This window comes from Zootoca vivipara, chromosome 11 (genome assembly GCF_965207765.1).
Source record: "Zootoca vivipara chromosome 11, rZooViv2.hap1.1, whole genome shotgun sequence".
Taxonomy (NCBI): domain Eukaryota; kingdom Metazoa; phylum Chordata; class Lepidosauria; order Squamata; family Lacertidae; genus Zootoca; species Zootoca vivipara.
Genome location: NC_142594.1, coordinates 32353543 through 32380515, shown reverse-complemented (window position 1 = coordinate 32380515; position 26973 = coordinate 32353543). Strand labels below are relative to the sequence as shown.

The following is a 26973-nucleotide window of genomic DNA, read 5'->3' as shown; positions in this document are numbered from 1 at the left end:
TTCTAACTGTAGCTTCTTGTCCCACATAAAGATTTCTCAGGAGACAGATGAGGTGATCAGGCACTCCCATTTCTTTAAGAACTTGCCATAGTTTGCTGTGGTCGACACAGTCAAAGGCTTTTGCATAGTCAGTGAAGCAGAAGTAGACGTTTTTCTGGAACTCTCTAGCTTTCTCCATAATCCAGTGCATGTTTGCTATTTGGTCTCTGGTTCCTCTGCCCCTTCGAAATCCAGCTTGCACTTCTGGGATTTCTCGGTCCACATACTGCCTAAGCCTGCCTTGTAGAATTTTAAGCATCACCTTGCTAGCGTGTGATATTTTCAATACTTTCCTCCTATATCAAGGAATCCTTATTATGGCCCATGTCCAAGGGCTTGTGCATGCCCCATGTCATATCGCAACTTGTTCTTGAGCAAGGGTGACCAAACTTTTTCAGCAGGGGGCCGGTCCACTGTCCCTCAGACCTTGTGGGGGGGACGGACTATTTTTTTGGGGGGGGGGGAGAACAAATTCCTATGCCCCACAAACAACCCAGAGATGCATTTTAAATAAAAGCACGCATTCTACTCACATAAAAACACCAGCCAGGCCCCACAAATAACCCAGAGATGCATTTTAAATAAAAGGACACATTCTGCTCATGTAAAAACACGCTGATTCCCAGACCATCCGCGGGCCGGATTGAGAAGGCGATTGGGCCGCATCCGGCCCCCAAACCTTAGTTTGCCTACCCATGTTCTTGAGGCTCCCTTAAAAACATTTTTTTCATGTTACTTGGGAGTTTCTGGTCTTGTGTTTCTCAAAACACCCATACGCAACTTCTTTCTATCCTGATTTTTCTCACTTTTTAAAAAACACTGTATTTTGATATGTAGCCCTATGCCATGGCCAAGTATGGCCTCCAAGACACCTAAACAGAAAGGTGTTAACAGTGTTTGCAAACTGTTTAACAGTTTGTAGAAATGTGAACATGTTCTTCAGGCTCCATACAACTTCCTCTGGGACAGCATTTATTAAGTTTTTATCTAAGTACAGTGTGGTGTTTTTGGGGGGTGGGGGAACTGGAGGCATTTGTGTTTCTTTTGAATCATTTTGCCCAGAGGCCAGCAATAGTCCCAAACTGCAAACTTGGTTCTTTGGGGGGAGTGCAAACTTCCATCCATGGTGGTTAGCGTCCCACCCTCAACACCTCTGAGAATCATTTGTCACCACAGCCTACATTCCACCTATGTCAAACCTGGTCAGCCAAACCACCCACCATGACACTATGGTTTATGATACTGCAACCCTCTGAGGTTGCAGAGAACCGATAAAGCTGTGTCCCCCCCCCTCCTATATCCAGAAGAACGAAGGCTGTTCTTCCCAAAACCAGGAAGAAAAAACTGCCTGGAATGGATCCAAATAATCAGTGTTATCCAATACTGCCTGAAGTTGTCCAGCTGTCACATGCACCACCACCTTGCCCAAGAATAGAATATTTAAAACAAGGTGCTAGTTCTCCCAAGAATATTGGCTATTTAAAAGGGGATCCTACTAGTGCCTCTTGAAGGGCAGCAGGACATCTCAAGGAGACATTCACTACCTCTACACACCCAGCACAGGTCTGACAGATCTCAATAACCAGGAAAGGCAACAATCAAGCAAGTGCTTAGTAAACATTGTTTCTGCAAGCAGATTGTGTCAACATATTGCACAAGCTGAAAGGTATCCATAACAACATGACTAGGCATCCCACAAGCTTCACCTGCCTCTGATTGTATCAACTATGGCATTTATAGATTTCATAAATACCTTCATATCAGGTAAGCATGGCCCAAATGCTTCTAAAAGGAGGTTTTCATCTCTCACAGCTTTTTCAAAATCCGCATAAGAGAGTTTGCCATCATGGTCATAGTCCTGCAAAAGCAGGTGTTTTTAGTTAATTCAGTTGCAATTAGGATGCACATACATTTAACTGTGAGTAAGCCTCATTGAACCCAATGGGCTTACTTTGAGTAGAGATACAAATGCACTGTCAGCTTGCTAGCAGAGTAGAATGAAATGCTTTTGGCTGCTTTCGTATATATTTCTCTGCCTTGCTGATGCCTTTAAAAATATTTTGCTCCTCTTCTTGCAAGCACTTTAACCTGGTATTGCCTATTAGTATACTCAGGAGATGGTCTGCTGAATTATCTTTTTAGGTATTCTTGGAGAGATTGAATCAATTTGTGCTTCTTTTTCATCTGTAAAAATGTGGGTGCACATCTTCTCTTACCATAAACAAATAGTTCATATGACCACATTATAGATATGAGCACAAAAGCTACAGAAGCATGAGAAACTATATATTTACGTTACAATACTTGCCATTTTCTTCAAAGTTATTTCTACTAAATCTTTAATCCCTTCATCAGGATCTTCTTCCGATGGCTGCTTTAGCAGGCTGTTCTTCAGCATATGAAACATTTCCTCCCGTGAAATATATCCATCACTGTTCATGTCATAGACCTCAAAACAATCTTTGGAAGGGACAAATGATTTAATGTAAAGCAGGCATACATATAAAATATAGCACTTTTGCATAATGAGAGAACTTAGCTGACACTAAATTATATTTAAAGTAAGTAAACCAAAAACTGCTCTGTTGAAGCCAATTTTTAGACATTTTATGGAATTCCCCGGTCCCCCAAATAAGCTGCTGCATATTTATAGTCAAATATCATATATTGGCGTTAAATCAACCTAACTGTATACATCCCCAAGCTAGACACTTACTTCCTGTTTATTCATACATTTACTTTTCTTTTGCATTTCCTGCAGGACCACCTACCTTTTGTGAAATATATGTATGTGTGTGTGTGTGAATATGAAGTGAATCCTAAGACTAATAACAGGAAACATGTTATCTATGTGCCTTATATATTCAGACCAAATACCAGATGTTGGAAAGCAAATTATTTGAAAACAAACTCAGTATTAGACTGGCCATTCCCAAAATGATATATACTCACTCTATAGTAGTGCAGGCAGTATAGTTTGTGATACAATACATGACAACAAGTACTTGGTAAAAACAGCTACAGAAGGCGTGGCTATAAGAGAGGCCTTCTAATTCTTATCTAAAGGACCTAAACTACAAACTAGGATGGTTCATAAGATCTGGGTTCACAGTCAGGGAATTTTGTAGTGTTGGAATTTAACAGAGAAGATATGGGTTCAAGTCCCTATTCAAAAACAAAATGTCTTGATGTATTATTTCCTCCCATCTGGTCCATGGGGTCGCAAAGAGTCGGACACAACTAAATGACTAAACAACAACTTACAGGGTTTTCAACAGGATAAAAGCAGAAGACTGATGAGCCACGTTTGCCACCTCTGAGCACTTTGAAAGAAAGGCGGGATCAAAATGAAGTAAACTGAGTGATGAAACATTCCTGTTTTTAAAAGTAAATCACTCGCATACTTTAGCGATACACTTGCCATTTAAATTGTCTTAGATTTTAAGACTAGCGCAAAAACCTGCTAATGGTACAGAAACCTTACATTTTATTTTTTCTTCCAGTGTCCCCCGAAGAAATATTGATAAACCTTCTACCCATTCTGTTACACTGACACAACTGTCATTGTCTTTATCAAAAGCACGGAACACTGAAAGGAGAAAAAAAGTTATGGTGTATTTCAAAATTAATTATTTGCAGCAAAGTAATCACTCACCCAATGGCTTACAAACTATATGGTTCAAATACACAATAATTCCTTTAGAAATTTAAAAACAATTCTTCATCCACAAGTTCATTGGAGCCCAGAGGAACTTTAGATTTGTAGCTCTCAAAAAAACAGCTTCCCCTTTAATATAGCTAATTGTATTTGAAACGGAGGGGTTTTTCAAAGCAGCTTCTGATGTGGCATACATAGGAGGGGAGGGGAGGAGGTCTTTTGTTCAAAAGAAAAACAAATCCTGCAGGGCCTGTGACCTCTTTGTAAACCTAAAGTAGCATTTGGATCCAAGTCATAATGCTGGAACAATTATGTGTCACCAAGTGGGAGTTTTAAAAACAGTTATGTAATTTAGTAACCATAGCTTCTGATGACATTTTAACAGCTCGAGTGTACTTTACACTTTAACTGCTACTCATCTAAATTGACTCATTAGAGCAACAGAAATATACTTGTCATGCTACACAATGCAGCACAGTGCAAGGACTTAGACATACACTGACTACTGCTCAGAATGAGTTAGTATAATGTGTCTAATGCAGGTGTCTCCTCCATTCTATGCCAATAAACTGATATTGGGGGAAGACTGCTACTTTGAACAGACATTTTTTAGCAAACTAGAAAAAGCTGAATTATTGCAAGTGGCGCTGTGGGTTAAACCACAGAGCCTAGGGCTTGCTGATCAGAAGGTCAGCGGTTCGAATCCCTGTGACGGGGTAAGCTCCCGTTGCTCGGTACCAGCTCCTGCCAACCTAGCAGTTCGAAAGCACGTCAAAATGCAAGTAGATAAATAGGTACCGCTACAGCGGGAAGGTAAACGGCGTTTCCGTGTGCTGCTCTGGTTTGCCAGAAGCGGTTTTGTCATGCTGGCCACATGACCTGGAAGCTGTACGCCGGCTCCCTCGGCCAATAATGCGAGATGAGTGTGCAACCCCAGAGTCGGTCACGACTGGACCTAATGGTCAGGGGTCCCTTTACCTTTACTAAAGCTATATATGTGATTTGGGGCATTAGTAAGAACATATATGTGATTTGGGGCATTAGTAAGAACACGACTGGACCTAATGGTCAGGGGTCCCTTTACCTTTACCTTTAATGTTTGGAGGAACAGTTAAAAACTATAACTCGAAGCGATTGTTCTTGAGCTTGCATTTTCCTCCTCCCATTTTTTTTCTTTGTGTGCCATATCTTTTTGAATTGTGAGGCTTGGCATAGTACCTATTTCTTTTAAATAGCTCTTATGGTTTTGTTGGCTAAAGGGCAGGGTATAAATGCCTTATTCTGTTGGCATCCATCTGTCTCAGGAGACAATGGAGGAGTGTGCCTTTGGAGGTAATGTCAAACTATTGGAAGGTTACAGTGCCTGCTGTGGCTGTAGAGACCATTACGGGAGAGACATGTTTTGTTGCAGCCGGGACAGATGAAGGTGTCTGGTTGTGCTGCTGCAGACGCACCATGGTGTATCTTCTCTCTGTTCTTCTCCCAGCGGCCATTCCTCATCTGGTCATTGCTAGGGATGCATCACCTGACTCTCTGTCTCCAGGCACTGTGTTCATCTGCAAAGGATTCCCACACAGCAGGGTTGACGCTGCCAGCCTTCATGTTACATTTGCAGACATCTTTGTAACATACAGTTGGTCTGTCAACAGGCATGGTGCCTGAAACCAGCTCCCCGTAGAGCACGTCCTTTGGGATTCTGCCATCTTCCAATCTGTGGACATGACCACGCCAGCATATATGTCTCTGAACATGCTGAGAATGTGTACGTTGTGCCCGCAGTAGCTTCTCAGACTCCCAAAGGTTCCCCCACTGTCCCAAAAAGGATGGTGGACCCCGAGCTACATAGCAACTTGTATAGCAATACTTGTATTGGTGCCATTTTTGAGTTGATCAAAAACCATATTATAAATGGCAAACACAAACAGTACTCCCAGTACCTACCAAGTACTCGTGCATATTCATGGGCTGTTATTAGTAACAAACAGTAAAGCATTTAATGCAATACCAGAACAATATATTACCATGTGTCCTATCGTTGTTGTGAACAACTAGAGGGTACTGGAATAGAAATGTTTTCAAAACTATGCAATATGCTATTTTAATAGATGTTTTACATATATCACAATTTTGCAAGAATTTATGTAATCTCACCTCTGTCCATAATCATGTCATCTGTCATACCAAATGTGACATGCAGGATATTTCGAAATGAGTTACGATCCAAACCAACAGCACCATGCCGGTCACTGGGTTCCACCCCCAAGTTGTTGAAAAGTTTTATGAGACATTCCACTTCAAATTTATTGACTATGAAATAAAATAGAAGTTACGGCAATAAGAGAGTGGTAAAAAAGGAAAAATATCCACAATATTTATAGCCTGTTCTGGTATGTCCCTAGGAAGTCTTGTCCAGGGTGGAATCCTTTTGGCATCAGTTATAGACCTTTTTATTTGCTCAGGCCTCTTTGACGTTGCAGATCTTTCTGAGTAGGCATGTCTAGGATTGTGCTGTATATCTTCATAACAATAGTACCTTTATTGTAAGGGGTTCAGTCACAACCTGGTCTTTAGCATGGTTTTGAAATTTAGTTACATCTCTTGGGTAGTTGCAATGTGGCAGACTAACATTTTTCTATACACACACACACACAAACAACTCTACCCCCCTTTCCCTCCCAAAGGAGATATTGAAAGCAGCTAACAAAATATAACAAAACCCCCACAATACACCAACTAACCCCCACAAACCCCCACAAAACACTAAATATATACCAAACGCAATCCAAGAGGGGGGGGAAGCATTAAAAATAGGGGTTAAAAATAGGGATCTCAGATCCAAAAGATTAAAAAAAGCCATAAAACCAGGCATCCCCAAACTGCGGCCCTCCAGATGTTTTGGCCTACAACTCCCATGATCCCTAGCTAACAGGACCAGTGGTCGGGGAAGATGGGAATTGTAGTCCAAAACATCTGGAGGGCCGAAGTTTGGGGATGCCTGCATAAAACCAAAAGCTTGTTTTAAAAGAAGAGGCTTCAGACACCAGTGGAATAGAGCTAAAAGAGAAATAGGATCTAACCTTGCAAGACAGGACATTCTGCCTACAGGGCACTGTGTTGTCTCCAAACGTACCTCAAAAAGCAAGAGAGCACATTCACCTGGGAGGAGACCCGTGTTGATATGGGGACAAATTAAAAAACAACAGCACACAATGGGCATTGGAAAACAACCAAAGGAATACACTGGATTTCTAGCTCGATGGTGGAATCCTGTGCATGTCTGCTCAGAAGTCATCAATGGGGAAAACACCCAAGGTAGGATTGCAACCTGAAAAATAAATTTTGGGGTTGCTGCCTTTCTTAGGAGCCGCTGAAACTGGGTTCCCAGCCAAAGTTGAGGGCCATATTCTACGCAGCTAAAACTATGTGTGGACCTTTCATTATTGCATTTCTACGCTGCCTTCCTCTGTGGAGCTCAGCGGGGCTCTTATACATGGCTCCCCCTCCCTGCTTTATCCGCTCAACAACACCCCTGTGGGGTAGGTTAGGTCATGCGAGCGAGCTACCTCACAGGGCGCACCCACGAACACGCGTGTCAACCCGGGGCTCCCTGGTGGCCTCGCTCCGACGCCCTGAACGACTGACCGCGCGCGTAAAAAGCGTAAGGGCAAATAATTGCGGGTACAGCCATTTAGTTTTTTGGCGGGAGTGGGAAAGGGAAGGCCCTTCAGCCTGCCACTCACAGTGCCTCGCGGTTCTGCACAGCGACTCGGCGAGCTTCTGCTGCTTCTTCCTGTTCATCTCGGGGCTCCTCGGACGCCACAAGCCGCCACGCGGTGGCCGTGGCAACGGAGGCTCCGCCCGGCCGGCCGCTCCCGACGCGGGAGGCGCAATGGAAGGCGGCGGGCGCCCCCGACCCTTTGAAGGCTCTCTTTAGGCTGGCAACGTTTGCCGCCCTGGGGCTCCCCCTTCCCTCACCGTCACTCTGCTCTTTGTTTATGGCATTTTTAGGGTCCGAAGTGAACCCAGGAGGAACAGCCCGAGGGAAGGAAACTCAGGGCGGAAGGCGGGCTCATTGGCTGGTTTGGTTACCGTGAGAGCCATGGATAATAATAATAATAAGAGAAACTGGAGGAGGGAGAATATATGGGACGACGCCAGACCGATATCCCCGCCCCAGACCCACTGATTTGCATGGGGCTAGGATTAAGCTGTAATTTAAAGGGAGGGCAAAGAACTTTGTCCTTGGAGCCATCTCCTCCCACCATTTTTTCTACTCGGCTGCTGATAAAAACCTGCATGTTTCAATGATGCTGGCACTTGCAGTGATCCCCAGGACCAAATTCTCACCTGGAACAATTCGCTTTCCCTTGGCCAGATGTGTTGGGCTCTTGTTTTTAGTTTGCAGGTTCTCGAAATGCACCTTACAGTATAGGGTCTAGAGCCGTGTGGTTCCCAACGGGGGGGGCACACGCCCCACAGGGCGGCAATTTGATTTTAAAGGGGTGCAGTGCGAGAATGATTTATTAAGAGTGAATTGCCTTTTAGGCTTCCTCTATGTGAATAGGAGTTCACTTTTTGAATAAAGTGGGGGGGGGGTGCATCAGGATTTTAGAGATGCTTAGGTGGGGCATGGTCTAGAATCTCTGTTCATCCTGCCCTGTGGCTTGAAATGGTAAGTGTTATGTACTGAGCTGAATCCTAGAACAATAGGATTCAGAATCAGCGGGAGCTACCCAATCCAACTCCAGGTGGAAGTGAATCCGCAACCTGATTGGCCTGCTGGAGCAGCCAATCAGGCGGCTGGCAGAAGCGAATCTGCTACCTGATTGGCCTGTAGGAGCAGCCAATCAGGCTGCAGGCAGAAGTCAATCCACAATATAATTGGCCCACAGGTGTAGCCCTGAAGTAGCCAATCACGCAAGGCCCATTGTGTAAATAATGTATATAAGCAGATGGTTTTGGGAAAAGAGCCATTCTTCTTCTCCTCTTCTCCTTGATGACTATGAGCTGAATAAAGAGCATGAAATTCACTCTCGACTCCGAGTACATTTCACTGGCGACGAAGGTGGGATCCTGCTGAGCTGACCGCCACCACCATCCCAGCACAGAGAAAATTTATAGAGGTACAGATAGAGGGAGCCCCATGCCGCATGGAGCTGGACACGGGTTCAACTCTATCCATAATCTCGGCCCGAACATTAAGGGAACTGTGCCCTAATGGGGGTCCCAAACTAAGGCCGGCCCCATTCACCCTCCGGGACTTCCAGAAACGTAAGGTCCCTACAATGGGGGTGGGGACCTTCAGGGTGCAATATCGAGGGCGAAAGCAACAATTGGACTTGCTGGTAGTTAAGGGCCCCTACGTTAGCTTACTGGGACTGGCATGGTTTGGACCTCTGGGGCTAGCCGTTACCGGGGTGAACCGCACTAGCTTACAAGTGGACGTGGACGCCATATGCAAAGTTTCCAGGGGTTTTCGATGGGGCATTGGGACGATATACAGGACCCCCCATTGCCCTACAGCTAGACCCCGCTGTACGACCCATCAGGCACAAGGCCCGCCGGGTCCCGTTCGCCCTGAAACCCCGCATAGACGAGGAATTGGACCGGCTCGTGGAGCAAGGAGTGCTGGAGCCGGTGCCCAACGCCCCCTGGGAAACTCCAATTGTCACACCCGTCAAGCCTAACGGTTCGGTCCGCATCTGTGCAGACTACAAATGCACCATAAACAAGGCTCTCACGGCCCATGCATACCCAGTGCCAGTGGTCAGCCATGTCCTCGCCACCCTGGCTGGGTCAAAAATCTTTGGCAAACTGGACTTGGCCCAAGCGTATCAACAGTTGCCTGTGGACGAAGCCACAGCAGAGGCTCAGACGATTGTGACGCACAGAGGGGCATTCAGAGTAAAGCGGCTGCAATTTGGCGTTAGCGTGGCACCAGGCATATTCCAGAATTTAATGGACTCTCTCCTTAAAGGGATTCCTGGCGTCACCCCTTTCTTCGATGATGTACTGATCGCCGGGCCCACACCAGAGGAATTTGAGGACCGCCTCCGCTCCGTCCTGCACCGTTTCCAGACGGCGGGCCTCAAGGTGAAGCGGGAAAAGTGTTTACTGGGAGTGCCGCAGGTGGACTTTATGGGATTTAAGGTGGACGCAGAAGGGGTCCATCCAACCGGTGACAAGGTACGGGCCATTTGTGAGGCCCCAGCGCCCAAGAGCAAGCCCGAACTTCAGTCATTCTTGGGACTATTGAACTTTTACCATGCCTTCCTTCCCCATAAGGCAGCGGTAGCGGAGCCCCTACACAGACTCCTAGATAAAAGGGCCCCTTGGGTGTGGGGCCAGCGACAAAGGGCCGCATTCCAGGCAGTCAAGGACTTGCTCATCTCGAACTCGGTCTTGGCACACTTCGACGAGAGGCTGCCAGTGGTGCTGGCATGCGACGCCTCTCCCTATGGCATCGGCGCTGTCCTGGGACACCAACTCCCGGATGGAAGAGAGGTGCCGGTGGCATACTTCTCCCAGACGCTTGCTGCAGCCGAACGAAACTACTCACAGATTGACAAGGAGGGTCTGGCAATCGTGAAGGGCGTAAAAAAATTCCATGATTTCTTGTACGGGCGGCCCTTTACCATAGTGACTGACCACAAGCCGTTGCTTGGCCTGTTTGCCCCCGAGAAGCAGACCCCCCAAGTGTTGTCTCCACGTGTCCTCAGGTGGTCAATTTTCCTTGCCGGCTACCAGTATGCACTAATCCACCGCCCTGGGAAGGCGATGGGCCACGCAGACGCCCTCAGCAGGCTACCACTACCAGAAACAGGCCCCGACCCAGCGCCTGCGCAAGAGGTTATGACCCTGGAGCTGCTTCCCGACCGACCCATTCAGGCACAAGAAGTTGCGCACCATTCCACAAAAGATAGGGTCATCTCCCGGGTCCTGGACTGGGTGTGGCGAGGATGGCCCAGCAGCAGCCCCGGGCCAGAATTCGCCGGCTACACAAACCGCAAACATGAACTGTCGGCCCACAAGGGGTGCCTGTTATGGGGAAGCAGGGTTGTTGTTCCCCAGCCCCTCCGCAAAAGGGTCCTTACAGCCCTACACGAGACACACCCAGGGGTAGTGAGGATGAAGGCCCTTGCCAGGAGTTATGTGTGGTGGCCGGGGATTGACAGAGATAGAGGCCTGGGTCCAACACTGCCAGACCTGCCAAGAATCCCGCCCGGATCCCCCAAGGGCCCCAGTCCAGCCCTGGGAGTCCGCCCGACATCCATGGTCACGCTTGCACGTGGACTTCGCTGGCCCCTTCCAGGGAAAAACATTCTTCATAGTGGTGGATTCCTACACCAAATGGCTGGAGGTCGCACTGGTACCGTCCACTTCTACGGCGGCAGCCATCCGGGTACTACGTAAGCTTTTTGCAACCCACGGGCTCCCTGACACCCTCGTCTCGGACAATGGAACCGCATTCACGTCAGAGGAGTTCCAGACCTTCACAGCGCAGAACGCCATCCGCCACATCCGCTCAGCACCATTCCACCCTGCCACCAATGGCCAAGCGGAGCGCATGGTGCGGACCACCAAGGACAGCCTCCGCCGCATGACACAAGGGGACTGGGAATACCGCCTTGCCGCATTTCTTCTAGCACAGCACAGCACCCCAAGCACAACGACGGGCCGGAGCCCAGCTGAACTACTAATGGGCCGGCGCCTTGCAACTAGACTGGACCGACTTCACCCCGACAGAGCTCAGGATGAGGTAGTGGTGGGGAAAGGCAGGAACCCCCGGACATTTGTGGCCCAGGACGCAGTGTACGCAAAGAATTTTGGGGCAGGCCCAGCATGGGTACCCGCCACAGTCACCAAGGTGACCGGTCCCGTGTCGTACGAGGTACTAACGGAAGGGGGGCAATGTTGGCGCCGCCACTGCGACCAGCTACGGCGACGATTCCCAGGAGGAACCCGGGAGGAGAGCGGGACAGAGGGGTCCCAAGGGGACAGCAGGGCAGTGAGGCCTGTAGAGCGAGAGGGGTGGGCAGGGGAAGCAGAAGCAGTAGGCACAGAGGGGCGCCCCGAGGCTGGAAGGACACCGGAACCAGAGCCACAACCTAGTGGTTCAGTGGCGCCAGACCAGATAGCCCCGGCACAGCCAGCAGCCTCGGAACACGAGCCAGAACCAGAACCCCTGACCAAGGAACACCCCAGGCCACAACGCACACGGAGGCGGCCAGCAGACCTTGGGGACTACGAATGCAACTTCCCGGGCAGGACTGGAACTTAGAGGGGAGGGGTGTTATGTACTGAGCTGAATCCTAGAACAATAGGATTCAGAATCAGCGGGAGCTACCCAATCCAACTCCAGGTGGAAGTGAATCCGCAACCTGATTGGCCTGCTGGAGCAGCCAATCAGGCGGCTGGCAGAAGCGAATCTGCTACCTGATTGGCCTGTAGGAGCAGCCAATCAGGCTGCAGGCAGAAGTCAATCCACAATATAATTGGCCCACAGGTGTAGCCCTGAAGTAGCCAATCACGCAAGGCCCATTGTGTAAATAATGTATATAAGCAGATGGTTTTGGGAAAAGAGCCATTCTTCTTCTCCTCTTCTCCTTGATGACTATGAGCTGAATAAAGAGCATGAAATTCACTCTCGACTCCGAGTACATTTCAGTAAGCAAACACTGTTTTTCAAGAAAGCTGTGCAGTATCACAGTTATCTTCAAAGAATTCAATGATAAACTTGCAAGTAATCCTCATGCTCCACATATCGGTAGTAATCTGAAAAGTAATCTGTGCATAGCCTACACCAGTTTTAGACAGCCCAAGATCACTTTACATCAAAAAGAACATAGGATTGCCCACAAGATAGTACATCCCACCATAGTACTGGATGCCATCTTGACAGCAATTTGCTTTAAAAAAAACTTCTGCACAAGAAGCTAGTGGGAGGAGGTATCCAACCTTGAGACCCACTGCTTTTTCTCCCTGTGTTCTGCCACAATAATTTGAAAATGCTAACAAAACAGGCTTTCTGAGAACCATAGATGTCAAGTTTTCCCTTTTCTCGCAAGGAAGCCTATTCAGCATAAGGGAATTTCCCTTTAAAAAAGGGAGAACTTGACAGCTATGCTGAGAACAATAGTAACAATTTACTTTCTACCTTTGCAGTGACCCAAATTAATATTGTTCTGCTCATCTGTTTAACAGGAAGCTGAAGAAGCAAGCATTACTCAATCTCAGGGCTGCTCCCTATGGAGAGGTAAATTTATATACTGTAGCTCATTGTGGCTATTCCTCCATAGCAGGCATATGGTGCTACACTTTATTTTTTGGGGGGAAATACAGTTGTTTCGCCACACTCTTTCTCTCCCTCTTTCTGGTCCACCTGTCTGACACACAGAGAGACAATGCAGAAATGAATAATTTTTTCAAACATTATCTTTACTAAGTGTCTGGCAGTAATTTTAAATACCAAGACATAGTTGCATAACAGGTCTGCCACGGAACTTGTGTAGAGTAAAATCAGCTTCAATATGAAGCTGTTTGATATCACCCCCTCAGCTTTTTACATGCTAAATATCTTCAGCAAGTGTGCATTTTAAACATAGGCATGGATGCAATAAAAATATATAAGTAATGCTGCATGTGAAACATAATTAAAAATTTTTTTAAATCCCACCGATTACAATTGTATTTCTCTATTGGTTAATTTAAAAATGGGACAAAATCATGCAGAACATTAATTCTAAATACCTTAATGACAACACAAATAATAATAATAATAATAATAATAATAATAATAATAATAATAATAATAAATGCAACAGTGTTTGCTGGGGGTTGGGGGGAAGAAATCAATTAACTCAATGCCACCTCAAATAATGTTAATGCTTATTAGTAGCCAGTACTCAGTATTATTTTGATTCAACAGGGGTAAAATCCTCATTTTGGGGGCGCCAGCTATGCCACATTAGGCTGGCGTTTTCTTGCTTATCCCAGCAGCATGTGCTACAGGTGCCGAATAAACCAAGGACCAGACTAGATGGGAACAGACAAATCACTTTTGTTGTTCATGTGCCTGTTCATGCATAAAGTGGCAGGGAGAGTAGGGTAGGGTCTTTTTTAAACAGCAAAAGTTGGGGGTAGCCTCTCTTCCCAACCCCCCCCAACCCCCCTGTGTCACCTCTCCAGGTTTTGTTGCTCTATGCACTGTTCCCCTGGCTCAGCTCCAATACCAGAAGTGAGCCAGACTAGGGGGAAGCAATGAAGCACAACTGAGAAGGCTGCCACATTTCAGCTCTCCTCAGTCACATGTGCTTTTTGTTATCAAAATTAGACACTCCACAACATTTCACGTGAATGGGGTAGCCATGTCCCCAATCGCATCTAGCTTTTCCGTAACGAGTCATCAACACAACTGCTCTTCTGCAGGTCCTATTTACTTTTCATGGGGAAAGGTCTTCTCGGTGGAATCTACCCCGTATTCAGAAAGAAAAATGGCTGCTTAAAGTACCCTTGGAAGCACAGCAACAGCATCAGCAAAGACTGGTGCTGCTTGCAAGGATTCAAAATAAGCCGTCTGATCCAAGAGAACACAAACATCCATGCCCCCACCCCAACCCCACTTTAAAAAAAGAGAGAGCAAAATTATGACACATACACACAAACTGACATTTGTACAGGTTACTGACATATTCCTGTTTCAAAAAAATGGCATCAGTAGTAATGAAATGTCGCAGGAGTTGCTATGCTGTGTTCATCTTTGATAATGAATTTTGCATATTTGTAAAAAAAAATATAATGAAAATTTAAATTTAATCACACGTTCAAAAATAAAAACGCCCAAATTCATTGTTTGCTTTATGGGAATAGGTGCACAGGCAGGGTAGGGTGTCTGTCCATAAGGGCTGCCCCAGTCATTATAGTAAACGGCTGATCTACATGCACAGTTGTTTACGTGTGTGAATTGGGGCCTTCCATTAAAATGCAGGGGGACCCATGGGTGCAGGGTGCACATACAAAGACCCTGGAATAGGCAAAACCTTTTCTTGTACCAACCCAATTTTGCACTGCTGTTAAATCATTAAACCATGTGCAGGGCTTCTTTCAAAACATTGAACGCCAGTCACCGGGGCCGAGGGGAGGGGGAAGTACTACATATATTTAAGCATCAGGCAACAACAATGGCTATTTCCAGCCCAACTGCACTGGGCAAGCTGAAAGTTTAGAATATTGTTAATACACAGGAGAACTCATGCAGTTTGGTAAAGTTTTGTCGTAATTTTCACAGTTGCAGTTCTCTCTAGTCTCATTGCACTTTTGATAAGAAGGTGTTGGGGGGAAGAGAGTCTTGACTGAAGTTATTCTGAGTAAGAGCTTGAGCTGGCCGTCTTCTTTTTTTTCTTTTTGCCATGTTTCTTGTGCTTCTTCCGTTTTTTTGTTTTATCCTTTAAGAAAATGAAAAATATCATGAATGATCTCAGGATATTGCAGTCGATTCACCATGACTAAGCATATGTGTTTTCAAAGGAAGGATTAACCAAAGCTATTCTGAAATTAAATTAATCCAAATAGAGAGTAACACCTACTAAGCAAAACTGTGTTTGAAGCCCCAGCGTCAAACCCAGGCATATCAAATAAGTTTGAGAAAAATCTAGCTAAAAATACAGGCGATGTTGTTTGGAAACCCTTTGCCAAGCAAGCACAGTTGGCACCACTGTCTTTAATGATCTGATTCAATGCAAATTCACTGTTTAGGTCCTTATTTCTGTGCCATATACAAAGTCAGGATAAGTAGGATATAAAGCAATGCAGCCAGTCAGGCAACTGCCACCCTGAGCTCCTTTGGGAGAAAGGGGAAGGATATAAATTTTATAAATCAATAAATAAAATTCTGCTCTCATTTATGCCAAAATGCTGAAGTCAGGGAAACTTGAGGAGACTTTGAAATGGTAAGAGGGAGGAGTTTGTGCCCACACATATTTATGCCAGTCTTAAATTTAAAATCAGTTTTTGTTGGAAGTTCTTTGATAAGCAGGATAATGCTTACATTTTTCTCTTTTTCTTCACTGGTTTTCTTCTTTTTTGCTGGTACCTATGTGGAGAGGAGCAGAACAGTATTTTCAAAGATGCTGAAATACACATACAACAGCAAAATACTTATATTGTCTAGTATTGCTGTAGAGAAATGACATTTCCTGTTCTCTCAAATATGCAGATATCTTCATTTTTCCAACTATAAAGTCTGCTATCCTGTACACAGCTTCAGTTATTACATTTTTTTCAGGTATGGGGTGTGTGTGGCAATTAAAAAGCAACCACGGAGGCACAGACCAGGAACATCCAGGTGGGAATGATGTGACTGTCCTACTCATGATTTATTCATTCACATTCACCTGGAATGGCACATATGACAAGATGGCTCCCATATCTCTGAAGGTACAAGTGAACAGGACGTTTATTTGCTGAATTCATTTGTTTCTACATTAGCTTTTGGCTTTATAGGCATACAAACCTCCTCTGTGTGTTCTGATTCTGATGAGGACTCTGTCGATAACATGCCATCCCCACGATCTGCTTTTTTCCTTTTCCTTTCAAGGCTTTTGGTATCCTATGAAAGATAAAAGCTACATTTTTTGTACTGAACTATCAGAGGAATATATTACACGAACAAGTGGCTTAAAATTTCTGCACCAGTGTTTGCATTTGAACATTTATTCAAGGGCAATGAGACTTCAAGCTAAAAATTAAAAGTTAAAACCTGAGAGGACACAATGCATTCATGTATTCATAGCAGTGAGCAGAGGAGAAATGATTGCTAAGAGGAGCGCAGAGAGAAGAAGCGCCATGGTGCATCTGTAGTAGCACAACTGGACGCCTTTGTCTGCCCCAGCTGCAACAAAACATGTCTCTCCCATATTGGTCTACAGCCCCAGGAGGCGCTGCAACCTTCCAACAGCTTGGCACATTCTTCTGTTGTCTCCTGAGACAGATAGATGCTAGGCGGTATAAGAAACCTGAAAGTTGCTTTATACAAATAAAGGTGCATAATAACTAGCCATTTTGATAAGCAATGGCAGAAATTCACTGATGAGAAGCGAGAATTGCATCACAATTTTCACAAACAGCCCAGCCCATTAGGATGCTCATTGACATTCACAGTTCAGAAAAGTTTGCCCTGTTTTTCAAAGTCTTGTTTCCAACAGTGAAAGAAGCATTTATGAAAATCTGGATAATCAAATTCCAGCTGACAAGTGCTCTGAATAAAGACACTGAGCTTCTACATGAATCCTAACTCTTGAGGTAGTTGATGTTTTACAATTTATTAAAGTGTTTTACCTTTTCTCTTTCATGGTCTTCCTTTGCCCTTTTATTTTTTAAGCTGTCCTAAATAAAGAAATGAAAAGTAGTTACAGTATAAAAGATAGCCCTTGTGCTGTCAGTGATTATAAAATCAATGCTACCTGAAGTCTAAACATTTCCTATGATGAGAAATATGCCTATTGCACAGTTAACAATTTATTGGTACTCTGGAAGATGGATGCTCATAACAAAGCTTCCAGTCATGCAGAAACAGCTGCTGTATTATTCTTACAGTACAGGGTAAGGCTGCTCTTAGTTGGTCAGCAACTACATTTGCCAACAGGTGAATCTAGACAAAAGGACAGAACAGCACACTCCCTGTGACATGCTATCACCTACCCACGACGCGCCACCCACCCACTTCTAACTGATCTTGGAAATTTCAGTCTATGGAAAACAAAAACCAGGGATGTTAAGATACTGCATCTGATGAAGTGGACTCAATTCCACAATTATTATTATTTTGCCATTATGAACTATTTGCCTTTAAGGTGCCATGAGATTCTACGAAGTTTTAAGGTACCGGTATCTTCAGTAGCAATGTGAATGGTGGGGCAGAAGGATCTCCCACCAATCTGGTTCTCTCGCCAGTGCCACCATGTGGCACCATCTTCATTGCTACTCCACCCCAGCACCATCCAGGTTAACAGTAGCAACACCACCAAGTGTTGGGTAGGCGGCTCTGTTCCACTCCTCACACTGCTACTGGGTATCTTAGGAAAATGTCAAGATGACTAATACAGTAGGACACATTACCTTGCCGTCCGAGTCAGAATCTGAACTAGAGTTTTCAGATGATTTCCGTGAGGAGCGGTGCTTCTTCTTCCTTCTCCTTTTCCCTTGTTTCTTATCCTAGCCACAAAGGTTTTAAGAAAATGGTTTGGTTTTGTTCACGGCAAATCGTTATCTAAGCATTGAGCTTGGAACATTTTGGCATATACTGTACTGCTACACAACGATGGCTGACACAAGGCAACATGATTTTTAGTCATCAAGATTAAATCCATCAGTTTTCTTTGTCCAACCAAACACTATAGTTCTTGCCTCGTTGAATCAAGTTTAAACATCCAGAAGGTCATCAGCATAATTTTCAGTGAAAGATTAAAAGGACAGATGCAGCCCATAAAAGTACACAGATAGCTGCACAAGCACCTGTTTAAAAGTCCATACATGTCTAAAGTCCCATTGAGTTCAACGGGGATTTGCTCCCAGATAAGTGGCTAAAATATTGTAGCTACAGTATCAGTACAAAAAGATACATATTCAGCTCAGACTAACTTGAACCATTACTGTACTAATTATTGCAGCTAAGCTAGTTTGGATCCTGTTTTTCTTACTTTGCAAAACCTTTTGCTGGAACCCTTACCAGATACTTTCCCCCAGCACAGTGATTTGATGTTTTGTCTACTAATGGCTAATCATTTTATTGTTGTCCTGGCTGCTGTTTTTTTATATTTTGTTGGATCACTTGTGTCTGGAAACCATGGAGTGGATTGGTCTCGGTTTCCATTCAGAGTGCTTAAGCTTTTAAAACTCCATTGATGCCTTTTTGCATTTCTCTTTGTTGAACAACACTGGAAGCATTGTTTTGGCCAAGGGCTCACTTTATACATCACAATTCTACTCAGTGACAAGCCAAACTGAGGCCAGAACTACACTTTGCATGGCCATCTTGTGTACTGAAGAGCTCAACAACCAGTTATTTTCTGCCAGGGAGCATGAGGAAGTGATCTGCAACGAAGAAGCTAACCTACTTTTCATACAGCTGGGTAGCGATACCCACATTTCTATCTTATACAGGACTGGAACCTAGGTTAGGGGGAAAAGCAGGTTGCAGGAGACAAACAGCAGGTGCAGAAAGGTAAACACCCACTCCAGTAATTGCCTTCTCTTCTGCAAATTACCCCACCTGATGCCACTTTGAAAAGAAGCAGTCACTGGGGCTTTAATACATGAGATAGCTGCCTAATACAGAGTTTTGGCCTGCACAGTGTTAATAAGAACATAGCCTTTGAAGCTTTTGCAGCACTCCATCTTGCCATCTTCAGAAGAACAATGCATGCTAAACATTTAATCTTGCAATGATGCTCAGAGCTCATTACATTTAGGCACACCAATACTTTAAGGGCCCTCAACAACTTAATCAGTGCACTGCCTCGAGGTAACATTTTCATCTCTTCCACACACAGAATGTTCATTTTTGCTGGCTATTTATTTAACAGCCTGTTTCTGCTCTTCCATGTAAAAATAACTAAGTAGTTTTGAACTGAAAAAAAGCAAGAAGTCTCTTACACCCACATGCTAAACACAATAGTCATTCCCTTTGAAGGAGCGCCACAGGCTTTTTACTGACTTTATTGAGCTGTAGCTCCCTCTCCTCACCTCTGATGGGCGAATTTGCAAAGCCTCTGCCATGTTATTTAGTTGAGATGAGCTTGGAGAAGACTATGGAAGGACTTGGCAGAGTCAATAGAAGACTGTCCCCAAATATGAGAGCCTTTACATAGATGAAATAGATGAGATCTACTTCTGAATAATGGCTGGGAGCCCACAACCTATGCATGGCAACAACTGAGCCTCTCCCTCCTAACAGCAGCCTTTCATGCACCCTGAAATTCAGAAGCCTGTTAAGTATCCTGACTAACTCCTTTCCTATGGATATGGTTATCTGTAGGTTTTCATTAACAGATTGGACCACATTTTCTTTCCTCTATTCAAATGTGCAAGGACCTGCAATCTAGCATAGGCTTCTGCTTGAGGGAGGGGAAGGAAAAGAGGCAAAATTATCGATTTTCTCCTTTCCACTGCAGCCCCCACCCCCATTCCTCCAATGCAGTTCCAGATGGTCTGGGGGCTGCAGGAGAAATGGTCAGAAATCCTTCCACCACCCAGCCACTTGTGCATCTCATATGCAGTATCCCATGCACAAGAACTCAATCCAAGCCAATGTATTTAGGATGAGGGTGTAGAAGACTTGAAAAAACTGTTCCTGACAAGGTTGCCTTCCTCCAGATCAAAATGACACACAGTGGAGTTTTTATTTCCCCTACATCCGAATGCAAACATATCAAAACATCGAGATGAAAAGGAAGAACTGGCACAATTTCACAGAAAGGGACAGTTTCGGTTGACAGCATTCTTACCTCGTCTTCAAAATCAGAAGAACTACTGGAAGAATCAGAGCTTGATGAGGAAGAGGAAGACAACTTGACCAAAGACAACAAAACGTAAATTTGTGAGATGCAGAATTTGTTAGATGAATGCAAAAATGAACAGCCCAAGAAGATGGCCCCCTATAATTACTCTCCTGACTGCCGAAAACTGATAGTGGGATTCATTCTTTAACTAAACATGCGTCATTTGGGTTTAAAGCCAAGATTAGGTATTAACAACACATAAAACAGCCTTCAAAAACAATTTTTTTTCTCCTTAAACCAGTTTTCCTGTACACTGGGACTCCAGATACTGTTGGACAAATGCCCATAATCCCCAGCCATTGAAGCTAATTGTCAGGGATGATGAGATAGGTATATGACCTAAAAACACCTGGGCACCCCAGGTTGGAGAAGAATGCCTTGCACATATATACTTAACTCCCTTAAGTTAAAATGTGTATCAACTTGTACATTGGGGGAAAACACCCTGAAATCTTTGCTCACCCTACTGGATTTCTTCTTCTCCTTTTTCTTTTTCTAAAAGGAAATAAATGAATCTAGAATTAGTATGTCCATGTGCGTGTGTCACTGAAGTTAGGGTTCTACATTCAGTGGTGTGTTCTTTGGTAGGACTTGCATTGCCGCACTGCCAAACAGCAAAGGCTACCCAAAGATCCAGACCCCATTGCCCTTGCATAAATATGCTAAGGATGTTTTACCTCTTTCTTCCTTGAAGTGCTCTCACTTCCACTTAACAATTTCTCCCGGTGTTTTTCGAGTTCTTTTTTCCAGTTCTGAAAGAAAAGGTTGGAAGTAATTTCACACAGAGCAAGCGGTCAGTTTCTCCCTTCAACAAATAAGCGTCTACTCAAAGCCATGGATACGCGAAGGCTATTGATGGAGAATTTCCAATGAAAGCTGTGTTAAGACTGTTGCTGGAAGAACTGCACAGAATCCTCTGGGACATTTATTGTGGTTCAAGCTTTCATGGAGCAGGGTCTGTTAGATGAAGTGGTCTCGAGTCCATGAAAGCATAGGCCACATTACATCTGGTAAGGTGCAATCTCAGACACATCTGTTCAGGAGTAAGTCTCATCTTTAGTTCAATGGGACTTACAGGTATAGGGTAGCTACATACCTGAGTGGAAGTCCTAATGAACTCAACAGGACTTATGCTTGAGTAGATGTGCGCAGAATTGCACTCTTAAGTCTTTGAGATGCCACAGGAGTCTTTGTCATTTAAAATGGTATGGTATGTCAGGCCTTGATTTTTTTTTTAAACCCCACAAATATGATAAAAAAGAAGCACAACAAAATAGTAAAACCTTAAGAAAAACTAACTAACCATAAAGCAACAAAAATAACCAGCATTTTCTCCTAACAATATCAACAATACTAGAGGTATCTGAAGAAGTGTGCATGTACACGAAAGCTCATACCAATGACAAACTTAGTTGGTCTCCAAGGTGCTACTGGAAGGATTTTTTTTAATTTTGTTTCGACTATGGCAGACCAACATGGCTACCTACCTATAACTAGAACAATACTAGCATTATATAAGGGGTTTGGGGCAGAAATAGCAGCCTGGAGCATATTCAGCCTTTCTCTCTCCTGAACATTTTTCTTAAAAAGTTGCTCTCACAAACTTTTAAAGCTACTGTATATTATTAAGAACTTGGAGAAAGTTACAAAGCGTTCCACAGACCCTAAGAAATGCTGAACGTCTAAATCCCTTGGTGTCACTAATAAGTATTATTCTCCAAAAGGGAATGCGTACCTATAAGTGCTATGTCTGTTAACCTTCCTTTGCTCTTCCCTTTCTCCTCAGTTTTTAAGGCTTCTGGCAAGAAGTTTATGTTTGCTGGAAGTGATCGCTCCTTCGTGGTCACTATGTTTCCATAGCACAATGGCTCCTAATAGCTTTGTCAGAGTTATCTGAATACATTTCAAAGGTATTTCAAGGTCTGACAGAGCTTTTCATTTTAGCTCTTGCTGAGCAGAACAATCTGCAGTTTCACAGTGGAAGCCTGCAAAATGGAGGCCTTACAAATTAGATGTTATCATTTCCTGGGGAGGGGGAAACAGCATTTAGCAATAATATTGGATTGGCAAGGGGCGAGATAAGCAACAGTTTCTATCACTCTGCTACAGTTTTAAAGTACTTGTAATACAGTAAAAGGGCAGGCAGATGGCTGGGATGGAATAACAAGACAATTTCATTATGCTTCTGAGAGTAGAGCACGAGGGGGGGGGATCTATCTACATAAAGTTAAACCAATAACAAACCTCATTCATCCTTTCTTCAAATTCTGCTAAGGCTTTGGAACCCTTCTTCTTCTTTTCTAGTTGTTCTTTTACTTCTTCCCTTTAATGCAAACAAAACAATATAAAGCCTTGATTTATGAAAATCTTCAAGGCAGCCAGTTGTAAATTCACCATGTCTGATACAACAGGCTTGGACCCTAGTTATTGCTTCTACCTTCAACTAACTGTAGTCTGTTGTTATGTCTGAACCAAAACAAACTGTGAAGTTTAGAGTAAACTTTAGTCTGTCTGAAAAAGTCACTTTTGTAGTTAACATACTTGAATTGTTGGATAAACCATAGTTAAAACCAACATAAGACTTAGCTATGGTTAAGAGTTGCATGCAAACCACGTGATGGCCTTTGGAACTGAAGTCCCATTCTCCTTCATAACACAAGGACTCTGGAAAAGGAGGGAAGTCCTTATGGCCATACATACCATGTTGGTCTTGGTCTGTTCAAGTAGTCTTGTATGGTAGGTCCTGAAGATGGAGCAGGACCTCGTGATCTAGCCATTGCTATGGGATTCATATAAGCCTAAAAGATTACAAAGCGATAAATTCAAAGCCATTCCACTTTGCTGACATTAAAATAGCAACCCCAACCTCCTATTTCTAGAGAGAAATGAAAACATTTTTAAATTAAAAAACAAACAACAGTCTTATTATTATTATTCAACTACCAGACTTTCCAGAGGACATCTGAAGGCAGCCCTGTTTAGGGAAGCTTTTAATGTTTAATAGATTATTGTACATTTTAATACTTCTGTTGGAAGCCACCCAGAATGGCTGGGGAAACGCAGCCAGATGGGCAGGGTATAAATAATAAAATATTATTATAATTATTATTCTTCAGGCCCCTAGCAGATTCTTAGAAGACAAGTGCAGACTTCCTTATGGGTTGATTTTGCTGTTTTATCTTTTGTAAACCACTTACAGGATTGTTGTTGTTGTTTTACAACCAAGCGGTGTATAAGTTTTATGGAAATAAAATAAATAATTATTTAAAGGTGACAACTGCACCATACATTTGAAGCATATTTAAAGCACATAACTTCCCCCAAAGAATCCTGGGAACTGTAATTTACTCTCACAGAGCTACAATTTACTTAACAAACTACAGTGCCCAGGATTCTTGGGGTGGGGGGCAGACATGTGCTTTAAATTTACTTTAAATATATGCTGTGGATGTGACAAACGTCTGAGGGGGGGGGAACCATTGCTTTATTTTTCCAAGGCCAGTTGCTCTCTGACTATCAGAGTGTTGATTTTTAAATGGAACACATAACAAGCACTAAATAGTCATTCATTTTGCCTTTTCTCTCTCTAGTATCATTTTCTGGCACAAGCTGTGTACACTCAGCCTCTGGAAATCATTCTGTTCAAGAAACACTGACATACAACCAAGGCTGTAGAAATTAGTGATAATATTTATAGCCTGGGCAAATTTTGAAAGCACCATCCAACTCAGTAGCACTGAACATTTGGCCCACAGAAGTCTCTTATTTATCCTCACAACAGGCTGTAATATAGGTTTTATTATTCTCATCATAGAAAGGTTCTAACTTGCTTAGGCTACTGAAGGACAGAGTGGCTTGGTTCAGACATAACCTAGTTTTATTCTCTGCCCCCTGCAATGTTCCATTCTCCTCTCCCCTTCCCTTCCCTTCTCCTTTCACTCTTGCCCCATAATTCAATACTAGAAGGACTTTTAAAACCACAGTTTCACATTACATCCAAACCAAAAAAACTGTGATTGAAGGAACCCTGTAAGTATTTAATTATGGTGCAAAAGAGAAGGAGAAGGGATGAGGAAGTGTTCTGACACAAAGCTAATTCTGAGTTTGGTTTACTACAAGAATGGGCAGGTTTCAAGCCTGCAGGATCTACTGGATCATGCCTCAACAACAGAACATCTGCATGCAAAAGGTCCCATGTTTAATCCCTGGCATCTCCAGGCTGGGCAGAGACGCCTGTCTGAAACCTGGAGAGTCACTGCCGATCAGTGTAGGCAAGACTGAGCTACATGGACCAAAGGTCTGAATTGGAATAACACAGCTTCCTAGGATTCCTACCTCATTTTTTGTTAGCCCCTCAAGTGCCACCAACTGGATCCTGGTGCAAAAGACCTTACACTAAGAATTAAAGAATTCTGAGCCAGCCCAAGAATTGATCTTGAGTATCAGAACAAAAATAACCCTGAAACTTTCTTTATTTCAGCAATATAATTTTGAGTTACCTCAGCAGCAGGTATTTCTTTTTCACCATTTTCTGGTTTAAGTTTTACAGCCTCAAATGACCATAAGGCAGACTACTGCATGGACAAGCCCTTAATCAAACAGAGGTTTTGCATTTGGACAGTGGCTAACTTGTACAAAATTAGAAATCAATTGAGATTGCCATGTTCTTAAAGGTACCCCTGGTCCAGTCACGGTTGCGCGCGCATCTCGCTTTACTGGCCGAGGGAGCTGACGTTTGTCCGCAGACAGCTTCCAGGTCATGTGGCCAGCATGACTAAGCCACTTCTGGCGAACCAGAGCAGCGCACAGAAACGCCGTTGATCTTCCTTCCGGAGTGGTTCCTATTTCTCTACTTGCACTTTGACGTGCTTTCGAACTGCTAGGTGGGCAGGAGCTGGGACCAAACAACGGGAGCTCACCCCGTCACAGGGATTTGAACCGCCGACCTTCTGATCGGCAAGCCCTAGGCTCTGTGGTTTAGACCACAGCACCACCCTTGCCATGTTCTTACTAATGCCCCAAATCACATATATAGCTTTAGTAAAGGTAAAGGGACCCCTTACCATTAGGTCCAGTCGTGACCGACTCTGGGGTTACGCGCTCATCTCGCATTATTGGCCGAGGGAGCCAGCGTACAGCTTCCAGGTCATGTGGCCAGCATGACAAAGCCGCTTCTGGCGAACCAGAGCAGCACACGGAAACGCTGTTTAACTTCCCGCTTTAGTGGTTCCTATTTATCTACTTACATTTTGACGTGCTTTCGAACTGCTAGGTTGGCAGGAGATATAGCTTTAACACAAGCCCATAAGGGATAATAAAATAATAATAATAAAAAATATCACCATGAGCACAAATAATTAAAAATGCACAGTAAAGAGGATGTCTGGAGGGGACCTTAGTTATTTGTATCTAACAACTTCTAGAGGTCTGTACAAGTAAGGCCCCCTCCAGACATCTTCTTTACTGTGCATTTTTTATTATTTGTGCTCATGACGATACCCTATTTCAACATTGTTTGCATATGCAACAGCTTTGGGGTGGACATAATGCTTCATTTCCAAATAGTGCACCTCCCATAGCTTCCTGTTGAAGTCCTGTAATTTTTTTATACCACAAGTGTTCCAGTGTGTTTGTTACCTGTTTTTGTTGCACTATAGTGCAAGAGTGCCTCTCCAGATGGCAATAAAGCAATAATAGTGGGGAAGCATTTCCAAACAGCTAATGAAGTGGAATGATGTGCTGACGGTCTTGTATAAACCCCCCCACCAATACACCTTATTGTGTCAATGACAGGTTTCAGAATACTGTACACCTGCCAAAAAAACACCTGGAGGGGGCCTTTCAGCATTGCTAATAGCAATGAACGGCCTTGGTACAACTTGAAGTAATACAATTATTATGCTTTTGGCTGGGACAGCTGCAGATATCATTTAGTCACTCCTGCTTTGCCTTTAGGTTTACGTGGCCAGCCTCAAAACATCAAAATCCCATACCTATATGGTGAAAAAGCACACCAAAGAAAGCACCGGAATTACGTATTCAAACAGGATCACAAAAGTGGAAGTGGAAACACCAGAGGGAGTATAAGAAACAGGGTCGCAATCCTTACGCAAAGTCGCAAAATGCCCCATAAGGTTAAGTTCCTGCCACATTGCAATTAGATCTGCACGCCCAACAGATCCCCTGGCTGCTGCCACCTGCTACTTGCCGGGGGAAATCGTATGTTGTTGTTTTTTGTTTTGTTTTTTTAACCTACGTACTTCAGAGACACTCCAAGTCCAATGGGGGCAGAAAGGTCCCACGATCCCCATCAGGGTTAGGGGGGTATATAGATATACATACTGTATATCTAATGACCGCCTCACCATCCCGGGGTGGAGAAAGAAAGACCTGCCGTGTGCATGTCAGGCACAGTCCATCCCAACATAAGCCCCCCCCCCTGCCCTGCACCCCCAGTCTTTCACTCCCGGGTCCAGCATCCCCACCCAGTCCAGGAGGAGCCGCCGTGGGGCCTCCTTCCAAAGCCTCGCCGCCCCCAAGAGGCCTCCCCTCGAGCGCGGCACGGCTTACTCACCACCCGGTTATCCCTTTTGCCCATGGCGTGCGGCAAACCCTGAGGCGCCCGGCGCTCGGTCAGAACCGCACCGGCCTAGCTGAGATCCCCTTCTCCGCTACCCGTCAAGTTTTTTCTCTTCAAACCATCGAAACGCTACCGAGCAT

General features: G+C 44.3%; 2 protein-coding genes and 1 long non-coding RNA gene across 5 annotated transcripts in view; 1 reads left to right on the top strand and 2 right to left on the bottom strand.

Annotated features, from left to right (window-relative positions):
• The window catches only part of CLXN (calaxin), an 11269-nt gene extending 3761 nt beyond the window's left edge, over positions 1-7508 (bottom strand). Inside the window, exons 1-5 of the mRNA XM_035129034.3 lie at positions 7438-7508; positions 5849-6004; positions 3524-3628; positions 2348-2499; positions 1793-1897 (exon numbers count right to left, since the gene is read on the bottom strand). Coding sequence (XP_034984925.1) covers positions 1793-1897; positions 2348-2499; positions 3524-3628; positions 5849-6004; positions 7438-7495 — 576 coding nt within the window. The 5' untranslated portion in view covers positions 7496-7508. The remainder of the gene's footprint in view (positions 1-1792; positions 1898-2347; positions 2500-3523; positions 3629-5848; positions 6005-7437) is intronic.
• On the top strand, positions 6846-17036 carry LOC148684254 (uncharacterized). 2 transcript variants are annotated; one of them, XR_015946285.1, is made up of 3 exons: positions 6909-7009; positions 12902-12953; positions 15981-17036. It is a non-coding gene; the product is annotated as an uncharacterized LOC148684254 (long non-coding RNA). The 2 variants fall into 2 exon arrangements; XR_015946286.1 differs by lacking the exon at positions 12902-12953 and having other exon boundaries at positions 6846-7009.
• FAM133B (family with sequence similarity 133 member B) lies at positions 13115-26973 on the bottom strand. Of its 2 annotated transcripts, XM_035129033.3 has the most exons (11): positions 26828-26973; positions 22954-23051; positions 22498-22576; positions 20931-21005; positions 20716-20748; positions 20200-20262; positions 17813-17908; positions 17033-17080; positions 16209-16304; positions 15744-15788; positions 13115-15141 (listed from the first exon to the last, which is right to left on the bottom strand). In XM_035129033.3, exons 1-11 carry the CDS (start codon positions 26849-26851, stop codon positions 15055-15057), a joined length of 744 nt encoding a protein of 247 aa, XP_034984924.1. In that variant the 5' UTR covers positions 26852-26973; the 3' UTR covers positions 13115-15054. The 2 variants fall into 2 exon arrangements, with proteins under 2 accessions (XP_034984924.1, XP_088509718.1); XM_088653592.1 differs by lacking the exon at positions 20716-20748.

Excerpts from the sequence above, each read along its gene's own strand:
- FAM133B (XM_035129033.3), bottom strand. The coding sequence starts at position 26,851 with ATGGGCAAAAGGGATAACCGGGTG. Across the intron at positions 20,263-20,715 it reads AGAAGAAGAAATCCAGTAGG|TTGTCTTCCTCTTCCTCATC; the intron begins GTGAGCAAAGAT and ends TCTTTGGTCAAG. Across the intron at positions 16,305-17,032 it reads AAGACCATGAAAGAGAAAAG|GATACCAAAAGCCTTGAAAG; the intron begins GTAAAACACTTT and ends TATCTTTCATAG.